The sequence below is a fragment of the Malurus melanocephalus genome, unplaced genomic scaffold (genome assembly GCF_030028575.1).
Source record: "Malurus melanocephalus ecotype Western Australia unplaced genomic scaffold, MMel_1.1 scaffold_14, whole genome shotgun sequence".
Lineage (NCBI taxonomy): Eukaryota > Metazoa > Chordata > Aves > Passeriformes > Maluridae > Malurus > Malurus melanocephalus.
This window is the reverse complement of record NW_026623246.1, coordinates 1,269,499-1,289,455: the sequence shown is the minus strand read 5'-3', so window position 1 is coordinate 1,289,455 and position 19,957 is coordinate 1,269,499. Positions and strand designations below refer to the sequence as shown.

General features: G+C 38.8%; 1 protein-coding gene across 2 annotated transcripts in view; it reads right to left on the bottom strand.

Annotated features, from left to right (window-relative positions):
* STAM (signal transducing adaptor molecule) overlaps positions 1 to 13,520 on the bottom strand; it is a 29,724-nt gene extending 16,204 nt beyond the window's left edge. The window contains exons 1-2 of one of the 2 annotated variants that reach the window (XM_057383431.1): positions 13,371 to 13,520; positions 2,184 to 2,268 (exon numbers count right to left, since the gene is read on the bottom strand). In XM_057383431.1, the coding sequence (XP_057239414.1) occupies positions 2,184 to 2,268; positions 13,371 to 13,410 (125 nt within the window). In that variant the 5' untranslated portion in view covers positions 13,411 to 13,520. The remainder of the gene's footprint in view (positions 1 to 2,183; positions 2,269 to 13,370) is intronic. The other variant, XM_057383423.1, reaches the window with a different exon arrangement.
* Between the last annotated feature and the right edge of the window lie 6,437 nt (positions 13,521 to 19,957).

The window sequence follows — 19,957 nt, the reverse complement described above, 5'->3', positions numbered from 1 at the left end:
GAGACTAAATTTCATCAGTGGAATAACTTCCAGTGATTAAACAGAATACTGACACATTCAATAATACAGTTACAGGCTCAGCATCAACATGCTCAAAGAACAGAAATGCAGTTTTACATTAATACAAAACATTATTAAGAACTTGCCAGCTGTTAACTGCAGTTATACACAACAGCACAGAAGTCTCAATGTGCCATGCTATTTTTAAGTACTCCTTCAGAGATTGACTCTAATCCCAAGGAATAATCTTATTTGCAAACCTGTCCTTTGGAATAAAAGTCCCAGGTGGGACTTYGCTATCTGGCATCTCATACTGTTTCTGGAAGTTTCATAAGGCAATCCAAGTCATTCTCAGAGAAGCCTCTCACAGCATCAGTAGCAGAACTCTCTCCTTGAGTCTGTTCTTTACCTGAATTATTACAGGGAATGCCTTGAGCAAGTGTATTTAAAACACTTCCAAAGCCCAACACTACACTGACTGAAAGTACGATAAATACAYTGAAATTAAGTCTTTAAAATGTATTTTTTAGTTGCTAGCTCAAATTACACTTTATCTTTTCTTGTATAAAAAGTAAGTTCATGCATAAATTCTATGAAAGAGCTCAGTAAACAGTAATAATGGGAACATTAGCAGYCCATATTAAGATGTGCTTAATTTAGTATCACAGCCTCAAAATGTACATTTATCAAAATCCTGATGACAGATAATAGCTTCTGAAAACAAGGGGAAGAAACACAAAGCCTTATTGTTTTTTGTGACAAAGACACTGGTTGTCTGATGGTGACAACCATGGAGGGCAGCAGATGCTTTATACCTTGGTTTTAGCGAAGTTTTGACACAGTTGAAACCCTTATAGTCTACTTTTCACACAACTGCTGAAACATAGGCTGGATAAAAGGATGATAACTGGCTTCCTAAGCTCAAAGAGTTGTTACCTGTTGTGAAAATTCCAGCTAACAGGCAGTATCTTGCGGGATCCTTCAGAGATTCCTAGTGAGACAAACACTACTCCCAGTAACTTACAGACCAGAGCAAGYTGAAGGAGACCAACCAATATACTGGAGGGTATGTCTAATATTCAGAGGAACYTGGACAGGCTGGAGAAATGGGCAGACTATAACTTCATCAAGTTCAACAAGAACAAGGGTAAAGGTATTGCCTTTTGAATGAGGCCAGGAGCTGACCACATGAAAAACAGGAAAGGATCCACAGGTCCTATTGGGTGAGAGGTGTCAGCAGTGCAKCCTGGCAGTAAAGGCAACCAACCACATCCTGGCTCAAACAAGAGGTCAGCACAACCAACAAGGACTGCAAGGAGACCCTTTCCTCCATTATGCACTTGTAAGATTGCATCTGGAGCACTCGGTCCAGTTTGGGGCTCCCCAGGGCAAGAAGGCCATTTACACACTGCCAYAAGTCCAATGGATGGCTGCCAGGATGGTCAGGGAAGGTCACATACAAGGAAARATTGTAGAGAAGAAAAAACTTTCAGCTTTGAGAAGAGCACACAAAAAGTGGGCCTTAGTGCTTTTTACAGCCAATTAATCAGAGAATATATAGAAGATGCAGCCAGACTCTTAGAGCTGCACAGTCACAGGACAAGATGCAACAGACAATTTAGAACAAGGAAAATTGTAATCAGATTGCAGGATTAATTTTTTATTTACTTACTTAGTAAGTAGAAGTAGTTAAATACTGAAACATGTTGCCCCCAGAAGTTGTGGAACCTTTGACCTTGGAGGCATTCAAGACTCGACACGGTCCTGAGCAACCTGATCTAATTAGACCTGTTTGAAGCTGGGAGGTTGGACTAGATGACCTCCAGAGGTCACTTTCAATTTAGATTATGATTCTGAAAGAAAATGCCTCATGAAACCTCCTGGGTTTACAGTGATACTGCTAAAACAYATTGATTGATTTATTTATTCTGTTACACTGGCAAAAAGCTGCTGTAGACAAGTCCTAATTTTAACACTTCAGCCTGTACCTCCAAAGGAAGGATTACAAAATATTTCAGCAGAAATCTCATATGCTTTCCTTTTACTTGTAATCAATTTAAGTTAAATTCAACTGTTGCAGATTTCTATAAAAGACAACAAAAATTTYATTCCTCTCACCTGGGTATGAGACTGAAATAACAGAATTTTAAAAGTTTAGGAAGGAAATTCCTAAAGTMACTTACCCTGTGCGTGACTGTCCAACTTTATCGCAGATGTCTAAGATGAGGCCCCAGTCCTCTGCAGTGTTCATCTCACTGGTTGCTTTCTCTGATAAATAAAGTATAAGTAAATAAAAATAATTATTTTTTAAAAATTAAAAATTGTCAACAAAGATGTTGAAATATTGCCTCTTTGTGTATTTCTAAATGTATGACAAATCCCTATATTTAATAAAATTCATTTWTTAACAATGTCACATCTAATTATTTTTAATTTTCTAATGTTGACTTGTGACCATGAATTTTAATTAATGAGCCTGTGTCATTTTCTGGGTTCATCTTTATTATGTGGAAAAACAACATATTTTGGGGTTGTTTTCYGACGTAGTAAAGATGCAACCAGAACATGACACAAGTAGTATAGCTACCAACAGATTATTTTTTCCATTTGAAACTATAAAGTTTAATAAGATATGATCCTCCAAAGCATTAGCTCACTGTCTGYAGAGTCAGATACAACCAAATTTATCACCTTCTCAGACACTAAACTGCTGTGTCTTGCATTTCCTTTCTATGTATTACATCTCAACAAGAAGGATTTAAAAAGTCATCATAATCACTAAACTTTTATCTTCCCATTCTTATTTCTTCTTTGGATGATATATTTCACTGATCCTTTTCAGCTATAAAGACTGCTAAACTAAARCAAATCTCAAAAAAACCATAGGGACTCTTCCTTCTAAATTTTTTGAATAGGACAAGAGTCCCTGCTGAAGACTGATGAAATAGAGGAGGTGGAGAAGAAATAGATTCAATGTCAGAAGTAAAATAAAAACTTCCTCCCTATTTCTCCCCCAGAAAAGCTTATTTACACTAAGGATAACAACACATAAAAGCATTAAAGGAAACTGAGCCTTACACTGCAGCTCAACAGATGATCTAAGTACTGATAGATCAGATCAGGACTGAAGAGCATAAGGGGATGCACAAGTATTTTCTGTTAGTAACCCAACAGGAGAATGGGCACAGAAAAACACACACACTTTGTTTCCCATCTCTCCTTCATCTAATRTTCACATCCTAATCTACAAAACACAGAATACGCCTCAGCAATGAGTACCTTCAGGGAATGTCTCAGACCACTTAGTTTTATTATTTCCAAACCAAAGATTTCCTATAAAAACTTATGTGCCAAGAAAGACTCATTATATAGATTAGCACTGGCAAATTGCAAAGAGAAAGACAAAGCAAARGATCTAAACAAAAATTACAAGGAATTATTCATATCAAAATTGATGGCTTTTCTTATGAATTAGTTTCTACGYCTTACAAATTGATGTAGATTCCAGTTAATTAGATTTATAATTCAGAAAAATAAAACTCTGTGGTTATGTGCTCCTAAAGAATTTCTGAGGAAAAATTTAACACTGACATATATACAACAGAAATGATAACACATCAGCTCTACTGCCTGATGTAAGGAAAAGAGCAAAACAATGTAGGGAAATCCTAAACGGAAGTTAGTTACAATTCTGTATGTTCTCTCAAATAAAGTAAAAGAGGACTCTTCTCTCTAAACCACATCAGAAAACTTGTTTGATTAGAAAAAGCAGTCATAATCAACAGAAATATCAAAAATTATGGGTAGACACCATGTTAACATCTAGCACTAAGATATACCATCTGATCAACCAACCACTTTATTTTCTTTTCTGTTCACTTTTGRTCCAAATCATGCATATGACTAATAATCATTGGAATTTGTGATTTTCAGGTAAGACACTTGAACTTCATGCCTTGCATAGAGCCACCACAGGCCAAGGCAGTCTTCTGAAATCACAGACTATGTGCACAGCAGCTGTTGTGTCAGCAAAGCCAGCCTCAACTCTGTGGCACCACAATTGCTTTTTGAAACACAGAGCCTGAGTTGCCTCCGCTGCATTTGCCAAACTGAAAACAGCCAATAAGCACAGTCCAGAGACACACAAAACAGACCACATGGAGGCAGTTTACTTCCAGGACTACAGARTTGCCAGCTCTACTGGAGCTGGACCAGCTCCAGTCAAAGTGTGCCTGCACAGTGCTCTCCAAAGCCTTAAGTTCCCGCCAGGCTCTGTGCTCAGAGACTGCTCACTGATGTCAATGCTGCACTTCAGTTTAGCACATCCTTCAGCAGAGAGATGAGCAAGCCAATGGAACTGAAACCTTGGTCTTTTCCATTGTTCTGCATAACAGACCATTGTCTGTATTTTTGACAACAATTGATCCTTCTTTCCTCACAATGTCTACAAAGAGAAATGCAAYTGGTTATGTCTTCTACAAATCAAGAACTAAACTGATTCATGTTTAATGTTTTAATATAACAGCAAACTATGCTTTATGCTWATTTAAGGACTTTGGTTAAAGCTGTAAGTAAGATAGTGATTGATGAAATCCCTGATCCATATTAACTATGCCAATTACAGCCTTTATTTTAATTMTCAATGAGAACATTTTGCAAATTTATCCATGAGTAGAGTTACAAAATTTCTGCCATGGCCACATTCCTTCTTGGCAGTTGAASTTAGTCCTATATAAAAACTGCCATTTATTTGCAACGCCTTCCCCCTTGTTAGTCAGGGTATTTCTTCCACCAACACTAGATAGTTTCTTGCAAATTTCAGCCTGAAATCAAGTTTCACTATATACTTTCCATCTTCTGCAGTAACAATCACCCAATAATTCCATTAGATAATAAAATTAATGGTAAATCACGAGGAAAAAAAATGCCTCTAGACTTTACTTAAATTCTGCCTCAAACAAGGGCAGTTAGAAGTTAAGAGCATAATRAGAATGTTAGCAGCACACTGTCTGGGCTGACTGTCCACAGAAAAGGCCACTGTCTCACTATGTCAGAGCATTAGCAAATGACTACTGCCTTTCACCTTTGCCTCTGGGCACAGGAGCAACAATGATGCTTTGATAGAGTCCCTACATTGCATCAATGTTTTGTAGACAAGATTATTACTTAAATTACTTTAGTTAAATTGCTTACAGTATTATTACTTAAAATTCATGAATACTCTCTCTTCTAACATGAGGCACACATTCACAGGCGGAAAAAAAAATTATGTGCATTCAGTAGTTGCCTACCCTGCCTAACAGCTGGCACCCTCCTAGCCTTCAGGTACAGTTGACATGGCACGGGCAGGCTATCTTAGTACTGAAACAAACTCTTACAGGGAAGGAAAAACATATTTGTGTTTAATCTTAAGACAGGTTAGCATGGCACATAGAAGATAACTTAAAGAAGAAAGGTTCTTCACCTTCTCAATCTTCATCCCTGATTGAAAATAATTCTACCATAACAATATTAATGTTTAGCTCAGACCCTATCCCTCCACCTCATCACKGCTTCAAAATCTTAGTCAACATAGTGAATGCTAAGTCAGGATCAGGTAACAGTTCAAACATTACAAAAACAACTTTAAAASACAGCATTGGCTCCTTCATGAAGTCAGCATGCTTCAAAACTTATTAATACTATGCCAAACAAAAGGAAGAAGAATAACATCACAGCTCTCTTCCAGGAAGCTGCACCACACAAATTCAAGGCATTTTTTTCTGAGCACAAGCAAGGCCTATAAATGGACATTGTCATTTTAACCTGTGCAAGACTGTACAATCTTATGTTGCGTCAGGCTAATTTGTAGTAATTAATWGTTATTATTAATCCTAATTACCATTAACAGTAGTTAGCAAAATAGTAGTTTTAATTTTTTTTTAACTGGCTTTTTTCCTTGCGGCTTTTTTTTCATTACACGTCTTCATGTCTCACCTTTATTTTTTTAGGATTTATTTAATTATTTTCTTACCAGTAATTCCATAAAGATAGACACACAAAGCGGTAAGTGCAATCATTTCAGAGGAAAACAATACTTGGATCTCTGAGTTCTTTGGTCAAAAACAACAATGATCCAGCACAATATAAGAATCCTGTTTAAATTACTTCAACAATTTATTTAATTCCTACAACAAAAGCAAGAGAGACAAAACCAATACATCCCATTTTTCAGCCACTTTGCAAGGCACAGAGCATGGGGTCACTAGACCTCTCCCTTTAGACTTCTGTATTCAGAGCATTAACCATACTGGGCCAGACCAGTTCCATCTTGCTTAACATTCAGTCTCTCATACATATATTATACCTAAAGCCTAGGAAAAAATAAAAGAGAATAAGGTAAGCATTAGGCATACTTCCCTGCCAACACACCCTTCAGTGACCAACAATTTGTAGCTTTGTAACTCCTGAGTCAGAAATGGTGCTCCAACCATACAAACATTGTCATAAATCACACTTAGAACAAATAAAGTATTATGAAGCAAAATGCATCTCCTRTGACAGAAATCTCAGCTGTGTTTGYATCTTTGAAGTTTSTCAGTAAGTTCTAGAACATAATGTCCTTCAAATAAAACACCTAGGTGCCAAAATAATCCTTCCAAACATATATTCTATCTTTGCTAAAGTAAACCTCTGAATAAAATTTATACAAAACTAGACAGCACCTGGTTTCTAATGAAAACACCATTCCTCATTACAAATGCCATAGACTCTCACTGAAATACTGTACTTAAAATCCAGAAGACGGAGTTACATCTATTGAATGAGAACCCAGGCCAGAAATACTTAAATATATGAGTTTAATTACTTATACTTTAGTTGTAGTGAAAGTACAGGCTCTTGCATGGGCTCTTTTGGGATATCTAAATCAACCTTCCTGTCCTTGTGTCGTAACGTTCATCGACTATGTTGAGGACCCATTTCCCTATAATTTACACCAGCCAGAATGCTTGGAGCACTGMTAAAATTCTGTTTGCTTCTCTGGTTTGTGCATTATTTATAAATTATAAGCAAAGCACTATGCAAAAAATATTTGCACTGTGATTCTATTTGAAGCTCCCTCACCCTTACTATATACAAAACCCAATTAACCTTATCATTTCAGGATAGGAAAAAAAAATCAAACCATTTTCTCAGAAGAAAAGAAAATTCCTAAAATTCATACCTGTCCTAAAAGAAATTTATCATCAAACTTACAAAGTCCTATTAAACAGAGGAAAGGTAGTGCATGCTGAGAAAAATCCATTGCCAGATTTAAGTGGTTGGTGCTTTAGGTGCTGATAAAAGGAATATAAACATGGCTGCAGGTTTTCCATGGAAATATGTGCTAGGCACTTGATTTCTCTGCCTTAGTTCTGCACCTTAACAATAGCATTTCACTGCCTTATTAGAAATTTAACTGTTCGGATACTGCAGTGAACTGCATGATGCCTTTCTTAGAGCAAAAAACTTAGTGACTACCCATTGCTAACATCATTTTCAGAGTAAGGTCTTTGCAGGCTTGAGCTTTTCAAGCTTTAGATTTTACTGACATTTATTTTGAAAATTAAAAAAAAAGCCTCAGAACTGAGCTACTTTTCTGCAACAAAATCTCAAAGATGTTAAAACTAGCAGAATTTCAAGAAATAACAAATCTAGATCAAAATGCCCTCAAATCCAACACTTACAATGTACATGATTTGATGCAGTTAAAACAAATACCAATAAAAGCTGTCAGAAAATTCTACCAAACTAAGGTTTTTAACCATCCTACATATTATGTGCTCTTAGACTATTCATGGATGTAACATAATTTTCACAGCTGGACATCACAAAAATGAAATACTGAAGTTATGACTTCAAAGAAAAGAATGGCTGAAGAAAGTCTTCAAAAGAACAGCTAAAGGCCTTCAACTCACACACTCATATTACAGTCACTTTCTAGCAGAATAAAAAAATCCCCAAAAATCTGTTTTGTCATGGTAAATATCACAGATTTAAAAAAAAAAAAAAAAAAATCAACAATCTCCTCAGCCTTCTCTCCTCTTCTGCGTAAAGTTTTGTTTTCTTCACAAGGCAAAACAAATAATTTCCCTTTCTCTACAAAATTGCAAATACTAAAATTCCAAAGTAATATAGTTTAAATAGTTCTTARAGACTGAAACTGACTGCAAATTTTTCTTTCTTTTTGTAGACACTTGCTGAGAAATTCGGAYTACATATCATTGTATGCCACTGAAGTTAAATGCAATTATATTTTGTTCTTCTTGTCTGTCAAATAAAATGAACAAATATATTTGTTGGCCACTCTACAAAAACCACCACTTGAATACTAACCACTTTGCATTTCACTAACACAGTCAGAATTGCACAAGAAGAATATGTCCAACCAGATTCCATTTAGACAACACTGAAATTAACCTCTACCAGGCAATGACACCAATAGAGGGAAACCAGAATTCCATGCACCATTGCTATGGTAAAGCTGTTAACAAACTTCTGCAATTTAACTATATCCTCATTTACAGTGTTTCCAAGTCCTTCTGGGAGCAACTGTAGGAGTTCTATGAAAGCACTGCAGCTGACCCRAGGCAAAGCAAGCAGCAGCATATTATTAAATATCTGAAGAGTTGGTGGCATAAAATTATCAACAACTGCTATAGTAGGATCTYGCTGTGCATGAGGCAGTCCAGCCAAAACGAGAATCCCTCAACCGAATGAACTGAGCAGGATGAAAGCAAAAAGATTCACGACCTGGTCAGAAAAGGCTGAAATAGTAAGATGAGCTGAGCAAAAATAATTTAGATGTTTAGATGTCTCACGCTAACCCTAACAAATCGACAGAGCTGAAACCACCTTTCACCCAGAAATATTACAACACAACAGGAAGGTGAGTGCATTAGAGATACATGAGAAGGATGAATAGTCTGTAAACAAGGTGTATCACAGGCATGTCATACTAACAAATGGGGCCAGGATATATTTGTAATCCCCACAAGCCAAGCCACAGTAGAAGAAGCATTTCAGAAGGAAGATCAGCAAGAAATGTAACTGTTCACATCAGGTATGCAAGCGTTATTTTTAACAGTTAGATGAACAGATTTTACATGTTGGAGATCTACTTTGATTCTTCTGAATTTTGATATTACAATACACTGTCACAGCTGAAATGAGGAGAAGCACTTAAAGTGAAGTTCTTCTCTGGGAGGATATAAAGAAAATTACCAGAAGAGTACAATCTTTGATTATAGAAAATACCACGTTGGCTTCGAAGTGCCCAGCAGAATTCAAGAGTCTTGTAATTGATAGTGAAAAAGATTTTTTTTTGCTGGCTGATATATTGAAGGAGTATTCCACTCAGTCTTATGCACTCAGCATTGCCACTTTCACCAAAAACATAATTCCAAAGGTATCTTTAAGTAAAAAGCTCTTGTTTTTAATACACATTTATAAATRACTGAAAAGAGGGTTGGCTATAACGCCTTTCCTACACATTTTCAACTCAGTCTCCCTGTTAGCTCACAGTTAATRTTGTTTCCAAAACAATGCTGAGAAAAACAGTAGGCCAATTCAGACAAAAAAGTGCCAGTCTCATGACAAGCTGAACCAATCACTGGAATTCATCTTCTCTTGAAGCCAGATGCTAACTCACAGTCTGCAGTATCCATAATGATCTGGGGTCAAGAAACTCATCTGTGACAATTTTCCCTTCTTTTGGCCAACTTGGCCTAACACAGAAAGTCCAGCTCAAAGAGACATGTAATTGGGATGTTTTGAAGATGCTGACTAACCAAGGGGATGAATCTAAAGAACAATGAGTTTAAATAGCAAGAGGATTTTATTTCAGGAAATTGCACCATGGGAATCATGGTCAAACCATTACATTCTAATAGCATCAAACTATAGGCTGACCATCTGTAATTCAAGCATATTATTAAATATCTGAAGAGTTGGTAGCATAAAGTTATCAACAACTGCTATAGTTAATAAAACACAGGGAAAATCATTGCAAGTCACATCAAGTTCTGCTACTACCTGCTTAATTTCCTATTACTGTAAGTAGTAACCCTGTATTTCTTCCCTCTCCTGTGTTGCCTCAAACCACCACAGCAAGAACTAGAACAATATCCAAAGCAAATGCAAACACCTTCATCCTTTACTGTGTGTAAGGRAAAAGATCTAAAACCCCCTGTGTTTTTAAACACGTCCTCTTAATATCATGCGTGATTCTTATGACAACTTACACCAGAACATAAATTACAGAGAGAGATAGTATCTAAATGACACTTGAGAACTTCTTTAGCAGTAAGTTCTTCATCAAACCTAGCCTAAGCACTGCTACATTACTAATTAGCCTGTCATGACAGATTAGTAGACAGTCATTATTTTACCCAAGTCAAATTTACAGATAAATTTGCATTTCTCAGGAACAACTCCCTGAAAATAATTTTATGATTAAGACTGAGAAATATGACAGAAACAGATGACCCATGAACCTAATATGAACACTTTTAATTCTAACCCCTTAAACAAAGGATTAGAGTTTCTTAATTATACTATCAACAGGCCCAGTGTTTGAAGGGTTGTTTTTTGTTTTGTTTTTTTTTAAATTTCCATTATTATGTTCCTTACTTGAATACACCATCAAAGGTTCCCCGACCTGATTGTCACCACTGATTAGCATCCCTTCCTGTTGAAATATTCCTAAATATGGTAAAAATAAACTTCAGAAAATAAAAGCATTTGGGCTTTATCCAAATATTTGGACTCTTGAGGATGACAAGGGTTAACCTCCTCAAATCTCTTGGCATTCTTTAATTTAATTGCAGTCTTAARCAACATTCTTTCACCAACTATACCTAAAAAAAGCAGGTGCACCCCTCAAAATCTCTGTACTAAGTTGATACGAAATGGCAAACTATTATGGATGACTAGGTTCCACTGCAGCASCATGCTAACAGGACTGGCCAAATGCTGCTGGCCAGACAAACTGAAAAATTTGTCCTGAACAAGAGACATGCTCCTCAAAACAATGGAAAACAACTTAGTTCCAGATATATTCCCTGCAATCCATCATCCTAAATGGTTCCAAAATAATTTCCAACTACTCCACGGTACTGATCAGTGTTCAGTAGACAAGAATGCACAGCTATTGTAGCAATACTATCAACTACACCAAATTAATATGAAATTATGAATAGCTGCTGTCTGCCTTTCTCCTTCAGGAACCTATTTTTAAAAAGAAATCTTTCTTGCTGGRTAAGAACAAAAGGAGAACACTCAACTTTCAGTCAAAGAAAATAAATGAAAAATAGCACTATGGCTTGACAACTCTTGGAAGTTTCCTGAGAACATGAGAGCTTACCCTAGAGCTGATGCTATCTTATGAAGCCTGCCAAAAAATTCATCCAGATAATAGCACATTCCCAAGGGGCCTCAGAGGAGAAGAGCCCAGGGACGCTTTCTGGGAGACTTCATCACKCCCRTCTCTCTGGCACAAATCCAGTTAASTGAAGRATAAAGGCAGCAGGCTCCTGAAAGTAGGCTGTCACCAACTAAACAGCCTGCTGCTCCTTCAGTCTCCCCCAGGACACCACGAAAGGGGACAAAASAAAAAGGCTGTTTACCAGTGAAAATTTGCCCATTGCCCACTATCTGCTTTTCCAAGAGCAATTTGGRACTGAGTGGTTATTTCTCTTTGCTCATACAGCATACAGAATAACGCTTTGAAAATTATGTCCTGGTGATCATATTTACAAGCACAATAGGTAAGGCACTGGCATCCCCTGCACCTAGAAAAGAGCAAATAGCCACTAAAGTAACTGCTGGATGCTGCTGCTCCACATTGAGACTCCCAGTGCGAAGGAGTCCATCCACTGGACTGAGATCTAGAGAGATCCATTCARGCACTCTGAGCTCCCCTGCCAGCCAGAAGTTCTAGGAAGAAAAAAAGTGAACACCTGCCAGAACCTGAGCCTATCGCTTTTTAATCTTATTAGTTCAAATCATACTCACASATAATACTACCACTGTTTCAGTTCTCTAACAGACCACGGAAAACTGGCAGGCAGTACAATCTCTTCCTCACTTTCAGCTGTCAAATTACAGTAGAACAACTAAGAAAAATTATTTACTTTTTCCCAAAATAAGTAAGTCAAGTTTGACACCAACAAAATCATTAATTAAAATGCAGTCTGCAACTTAAAAGTGTAAACAGTTCAAAATGAGAAGACCGAGGCTATGTCTTATTTTGAGGTAACAGACTAAGATTTTCATGAACATAGAACTTATGCCTCAGTACTTTGTTTGTGCACTAATCCTGTCCCCTGAAAAGACACATACTTTTCAAACTTTTTGACTTGGTCTTTTTTTGAAGAGCTGAAACTTCTAAGGTTTGATAAACATTAAGAAACAATGTAGTTGAAAGTTACAACTAGTACAAGGCCATTAGAGAATTGGTTTCAAGAAACTTATACAGTGTTACACTGCTGTAAGTAAAATAAACGCGGGGAAAGGAGTTACTAATTCACATATGAGAAAAAGTCCCTTTGTATTATGTGATTCCCCAGACAAAGCTTTTATCACTCAAAGTGAATGAGATGTCAGCAGCAGACATCGAAAACAAACCATATTACACAATCTGAAATCAGACACACAAAACTAATTATTAACTGTCTWTATGTTATTTTAACATCAGTTTGGACACATCAGCATAAAGCACAATTTTTGCCAAGTAAAAGCCAGACATTTCCTCTCCATCTAGTCTGGCCTTGGAACAAGCAARGTAGGGATGACACCTGATCTCAGCACGGCAAGTTTTACTTGAAAGGAAAAGAAAAAGCTCCCACAGGAATCCCCTTAAAGCACTAAACACAAAACGCTTTGACGATTTTCTCATGTCTATCTGTGAAGCAACTGTAGATGGTGCTTTCTGCTGCTCATCCCCTCAACAACACTCCAGCGAGGACCTTTCTCGCTACTTGTTTTGCTGTGCTGCAGCGTTACTCGCGCTGAGCAGGCCAGCTCGTCCCCCTCGAGCATCCCCGCGCTCGCCGGCCCGGCCCGACAGGCCACAAGGGCCCGCGGGGGCCCCGCGCTGTCACCGGCCAGGCCGCAGCCCCCGCCGCCCCCGCCGGGACACATCCCCGGCCCGGCCCGGCCCGGCCCGGCCGCTCCCTCCGCACCGTGACCGCCGCCGCTCCCGCTTCCCGAACGGGCGCCAGCGAGCCCAGCAGCGCAGGGCCGGGACAGAGGGGCGGCCGGCCGCGGGGGATGGAGCGGGTCGCAGGGCCGGCCGCCAGCGGGGTTACCTCGGGCAGAGGCCGGGCCGCGGAGCCCCGGGAGCCACTCACCCACATCCTGGTCGAAGGGGTTGGTGGCGAAAAGCGGCATCGCGGGGCGGGGGGCGCGGGGCGGCCGCCCCTCCCGGCAGCGCGGCGGCAGCGGCGGCGAGAGAGAGAAAGCAGCGCTCGGCGGCGGCGGCGGCAGCTCCTCCTCCCGCCCCGGGCAGCACCGCCACCTCCTCCTCCCGGGCCGGCCCCGCCTCCCGCGCAGCACGACGGGAACCGGGGCTGGAGCTGCCGGGGAATGGCCGCCGTTCTGCGGGGCTGCTGCCCCGGCCTGCCCCACCACCCCGGGCCGAGCATCCTAGGGCCGGCACGGCTTCCCTCAGCGGAGGCTCATGTTATCTAGTTGCGCGGAGCTCTTTCGTCCTCCCTGCTTAGGAGGCCCAAGTTGTGTGCCCAGACACGTTTTCTTCCTGTAGAAGGTTTTTGGAGCTTCCCTATATGTTGGACTCACTGAATATTRTCATTGGTAATGCCACCGTGTTTGTGACATGGGTTGCCTGATGGCAGAGTGTGGCTGGTGGTTATGCCAGCGTCTCTCACAGCATAGCACCGGAGCCTGACCACTTCTTTGTGGTCACATCCCGTGAAGATCAGTAGCCATCAGTAGGTTACAGGGCCTGAGATATCCCATGGCCTTCAGTCGCCTATCTTGCTACCCCACTTGTAAGAGTATGTTGCTGRTGTCAGCGGGGTGTGCCCCACGTTAACAATATGACTCATAGGATAAGACARGTTCTGCCTATTCTGGTGYTATTTTATTCCACATAAARCTCAAGTCATTATCCWTAAGGCCTTTTAGTACTGTTTGATTATTCTGAACTGGTTGGATTGCAAATTAAGTAAAACTGGGCTCATGCATACACTTGGGGGAAGAGTCAGACATAGAGCAGTAGGGGCACATCACAGGCGTGCAAACAAGAAATGAAAAAGGTACTGCTGCTGTTYGCAGGGCAGAAACACTAGTTGCAATCAATAGCACTAACCATGCTCAATAATGAATGTGATTGCATCCATTAGGCAGACTTCTGACACATCAAATGAAAACTGCACAMCAAGCCTCTTCCCACAGGGATTTACAGTCACTAGGTACTGTGTTATTTTACTAAGTTTTTTTCCCCACCTCTCTAATTCTGTTTCTTTACCTATCCATAACAACTGTTTTCAGCAGCTRATGCATTGATCTACTGCTTAGAACTGGCTGCTTGTAAGGAAATGCATGTTTTCTTTGGATTCTGCCTTAATTCAATGACATCTGCTGGGTATTCTCAGAGGATGCTTTACCTCGTCCCCATTCATCATCCACCATTATGTTCACAAAAGGCATATGGTAGATGTTCTCTGAGCCAGTTTTATCCCTTCCTTTCTCATCCCTTCTTTCTGATGTRTTTCAAAATGAATTGTAGGAATCCTTTCAAAACAAAGAGTTTTCATGCTGTAGTTCATGCAGGAGGACCTAATACAAGACACATGGGGAACTGGGGTTTTAGACTGCTTTCAGCCTGAAAGCGTTCCAACCCATCCTTACTTCCCAATACCCTACTCARCATTTTGGAAAAGGTGGTCTATACTCAGGAAATATCTTAAGTCTCTGTAATCATTGCTCATATTTTGATTCCATAATTATTTTTTAATTGTTGGACACAGTGTGAAGTCATTCCAAAACTCCATATTATGTTTTATCCCTCTCTTTTCCCTGTCTCAGGGCTCTAGCATTTTTCCACAGAAATGGGTAGTGGCTAGGGCACTCTCCTATGAAGTGTAGGGTTTGCCCTCTCAGATACAAATGGCTATGGAAAACAGCTTTTTCACCTTATGTATGACTGGTATAATGCATATGCTATTAAAAACAGGTGTGCTAATCTTCCTTTACTGGATGTAGTTCAAAATGTAGGTATTATTTCCTAATGCTGCTTAAGTTAGCTATCTAAAAACAAGTCTAGTTCAAAGGTGCAGTATCAAATTGCATCTAATTTTGGGGTATCTACAGCTGAAAGAGAATGTAGCAACACCGCACTCCTCGTGCCCACAACTATGTGCTGCCATCACATTTCTCGTATTAGATTTGGAATCTGATCCATTTAATTTGTGGTTGCACAATCAGCTGATCCAGCTGAAAACTACCTCAATGCAGAGAAGTTCCCTGTTGGATCATGTCACACCTCTGACTCACCTTGGAATTAGATCAGGCATGTGAAGAGGTGGGAAGGCACAGCTGGGGACAGTACTTCAGCAGACTGGGTCTGGAAAAACAGGCATGTCCAGGGKATTATTCATCTGTTCTATTTTGAACCTCTCATTCTGAAGATGGCCTCTGCAACAGTGACTCTATTGATTCTACAGATAAGCCTATCCGCCCAACAGTTCTCTGACTTAGAAGCTGTCTCTAGACAGCCTTATAGCAAGTTTTAAATAGGGTCCTTTTAAAAAAATATGTGCTACTTTTGTCTGAAGTGAGCAATATCAGATGACTGGTACAGACATTTCTCCTTTCTTTGCACACTTCTCTTTTTCATATAGTACTGTTTTTCAGATACAGCTAAGAGATCACCGTATCACAGAATGTCTTGGGTTGGAATGGACCTTAGAGATAATCTAGTTCAAATCCCCCCGGCTGGAAGAGGGAAAGGAGCACTTTCCACTATACTAGGTTGCTCAGACCTCCATTCAATCTGGCCTTGAACATTGCCAGGTTTGGGGCATCTACAACTTCTCTGGGCMGAAGTTCCAGAGTCTCACCACACTCACAGTAAAGAATTTCTTCCTAATATCTAAGTCTACCCTATTTCAGTTTAAASCCATTGTCCCTTGTCTCATCACTGTTTCTTTACAATATCCTAGTTACAAAGTCCCTCTCCAGCTTTCTTGTTGGCCCCTTTCAGATACCAGAGGGCCAATACAAAGAGGTTTCCCCAGAGCYTCCTCCAGGCTGTACAGCCCTGGCTCTCTCAGCCTGTCTCCAYAGCAGAGCTGCTCCAGCCCTCTAATCATATTTTTGACCTCCTCTGGACTCACTCCAGCAGGTCCATGTCCTTCCTATGCTGGGGTCTGCAGAGCTGAATGCAGCACTCCAGATGGGGTCTCATAAAGGCAGGTATTCAGGTAATTTCTAGTGTAACAACACACTTCCTGGATTTTAAAGATGTGGCATACATTTGATTAAGTAAGTGTTTTATTTATGTTGTTTATTTGTATAATTTATTACTTWTTTTTTAAATTATTGGTAGTTTTTATCCATATGAAGCTTAGTTCTGCATTCTGATTATATACAGTGATTCATTTCCCTGCAGTCTTCTGTAGGAAAGGGTACTTAGGAACACTAACTTGTAAATGACATCTGCTAGGGAAGTTATAATGTTCTTTACAATCACTCAGTTGACACCCATCTGCATTAGACAAGCATTTTCTTAGAGGAAGGCAAAACCATTGTGGCCATGGAGGTCCACTGCAGTTCCAGTTTACTGGGATAGTATGTCCCTTGTCATGTCTACTTATTTTAGCATATATTAGTTTTATAGCTGCTGCATTGTAAAAATAAGGTGTATGATGCCAGGAAAAAGTCAGGCCAATACACTTCTAGCAAGGAGACAGATATGAAGAGCAATGATTGAGTCACAAATCAGTCCTACTGACCTTTATTTTAACTGCATTTTCATTATAGTCCACTGTGTACATTGCTTTTGGAACTGGAAGCTGTGAAGAAATATCAAAAGAAAAGAGAAAGGTTCAGAATAGAGCAAGTGCCAGCAGTCCATTTAATCACAGCTTTTGTCTTTGACAGGGCAAGTACAAAATGTTTTGGATGGCATACAAGATGCTATAATGCACAACAATACGATGGTATGACTAAGACAAAAATTTTCTCAGTTACAGGACACATGTAGATGTTTAACTACTGGGCCACAGTGATTTAATTCCCATCTATAATCTTACTGTATATGTCCTTATATTTTGCAAGTGTCCAAGTAGCATAGCTTGTAGTATTAGCTATTTCATTATATAGAGAGAATATATGAAATGTGTCAATACAATAAGTCTGGTGTCTGCTGTTACATTGGAAATCAGGATAAAATTATTTAATTGTCTCTTTTTACCGTAAGATTTATAAAGTATGCAAGTAGGATTCTATGAAGCGTATAATTGGAGTTCCTTCAATTCCATGTAATCTTTGAACTAGGCAAAGATTCTAGTAATAGATTTCATAAAATAAAATTAACTTTGCCCTGGCCACATTGAAAATTGTGATGTTCAACTTTCTAGTTATTATTTSCATTTAGATGCCAGAAACAAGGGTTTATAGATTCCTCAATCTCTGAATTCAAAGCAGTACTTGCAAACCAATGTGCATGAAGTAATATTTCATGTGTTCACACTGCAGTTTTGTTAAATGATTTTGGATAACAAGTTCATTGAAGTCAAACACAAAAATGCGTTTATGCTATTTGCTTTAGTAATATTAAAATGTATGGTGATACACCTGTAAAAGGCAGATAATCTGTAAGGTGCTGGCTGCTGGGATCTCTGGGTGCCTGGGCTTCCCTGGGGATGTTGGCCAGAGCATCACTCTGTGCCAGCTTCCCCAACACTGCCATAGGGAACCACTTGTCCTAGTGCTTTTTTTGGCACAGACACCTGTTTTCAGTGTGGCCAAGCTGACTACACCCAACACRGTCACTTTTTCTTGCTGATAACTCAGACCAGTTTTCAACCAATGATGAGGTTAAAATTAATCTTTTTGTTCTCCACCACTCTGTGAAGAAGGAAATAGAAATACTTCCACAGGCCATAACGGGCCTCAGATTGGAACACTACTCACTTGAAAAAGAGCCCTTTTTAACTCAAGTTCTTGAAATAAAACTAACAAKCTTAGATTGTGTGTGCTCTGAAACTAATAATGGAAGCAGTCTCCTCTAGAGAGAGTGCAGCTCTCACACAAGTAAGCTACAATTGAAATATAAAGAAAATCAGAAGGAATTTTTAGTATTATGAAACCCTGTGAAAAATTTGTCTGATATATCTTGGGCAAGGAATCAAAGCCTCGTTATTTAAGACGTATATTGCTTTTATTGCATGATATAGAAAGGGAAATTAGGAATATATTTATGCTAGCAGTTAATTTCCAAAGTGTATTTTATTTTACTCACATGCACAATACCATTGAAGTTAACAGTACTAATTTCAGTTTTAAGCTATATATATATACACAATTAGAATATTAGAGTTAACTTATCGATACAGCCAGTCTGCAATAGGCAAAGATATTAGGGATCCCATCATATCTAAAATGTTCCATAAAGAAATTGTTGTACAGTTAAATTAGTCCATTATAGCAAAAAGTATACTGAGTTTGAACAAGCCAAAAACTCAAATAAATCAAACACTAATGAGCAGTCYAGTCATCTCCCTTTAGCACGTGTTTGCTTTTCATTGTTGCTGTTTTTATCATGGTTTTGTTCCTGGAGAGGATTAAGTAGAACAATACACAAGGACATCCCAGACTGGTGCTTTTCAGAACATTAAATAAACCTGTGGGTTTCAGATATGTAGAATCAATAGTTTTCATACAAAAATTCTAAATGTTTATATCAGAAATTTTGTATTTTCACAACAGAAATAAAAAATTCCACTTCAGCCTGTGTTCATGACACTTGTTTTCCTTTGCTGACAATGGAGCTGTACAGAGGCTTAATATGAATAATTTCTTTTGCAGTAGCAGTGCAAAACTCAAGCTGCTCCAGAAGTGCCAAATATGAGCAGATCTTCTAGTTCATCCCTTCATCTTTGAGTTCATCATCTTCAAGATTTATGCAATCCATTCTACACCACTTCTTTTGAAAGCATCATCTATCAAATTCCCAGCATAGCAAACTAAATAATAGATATGCATACCTGAATGAATGYACAAAAAGACACATACACAATGTCGTTCAATTCTGACATGATTCTCTTTACTTGCATTTACGCTTTAATACCTCACTGATTCCTACATACCATAAACCTAAAATAGTGTGCAAGTACTATATGTAAGTCTGTTGTCTAAACACATTGTTCTTGCAGTATGTTGGGAACATTAAATGAAGACAGGGAAGAAGGACAAGCAGAATTTAAGCTGTTAATTTTTTAACACATTCTCCTTGTCAGTATTTTAAGTTACTGTCTAACATTTAACTAGTCTGAAGTATAAAGGTAATTCTACAGGATTCATATGTAGTAGTTSTTGCAGCATTTAATAGTAGCTGACCTTCCCCTATGATAGTTGGAGCTGCAAAGTCATTATATTATTTTCAGAGCACTACAATTTTTCATTTCATAAAAGTGTTCCCATCTATTGAATAGATACATTTTGTAACAAAACCCCCAAAACACTGTAGAACATTTCATTAGAAAATAATCTCATAAAAACTTCACTTTATATTTCTGGAAATAGATTGGAAGAAAAAACCATTCACCTTTATGAGGTTTTGAATATCTATGGGTGCAATAGGTATCTAGAAGTGAAATTTATATGGATGATATCAGTCATGAAGAAGACCAGGAAAACCACTCATTCTTGTAGTAACAGTAGAGCAGTGTGGATGGTTTGGAGCTACAGT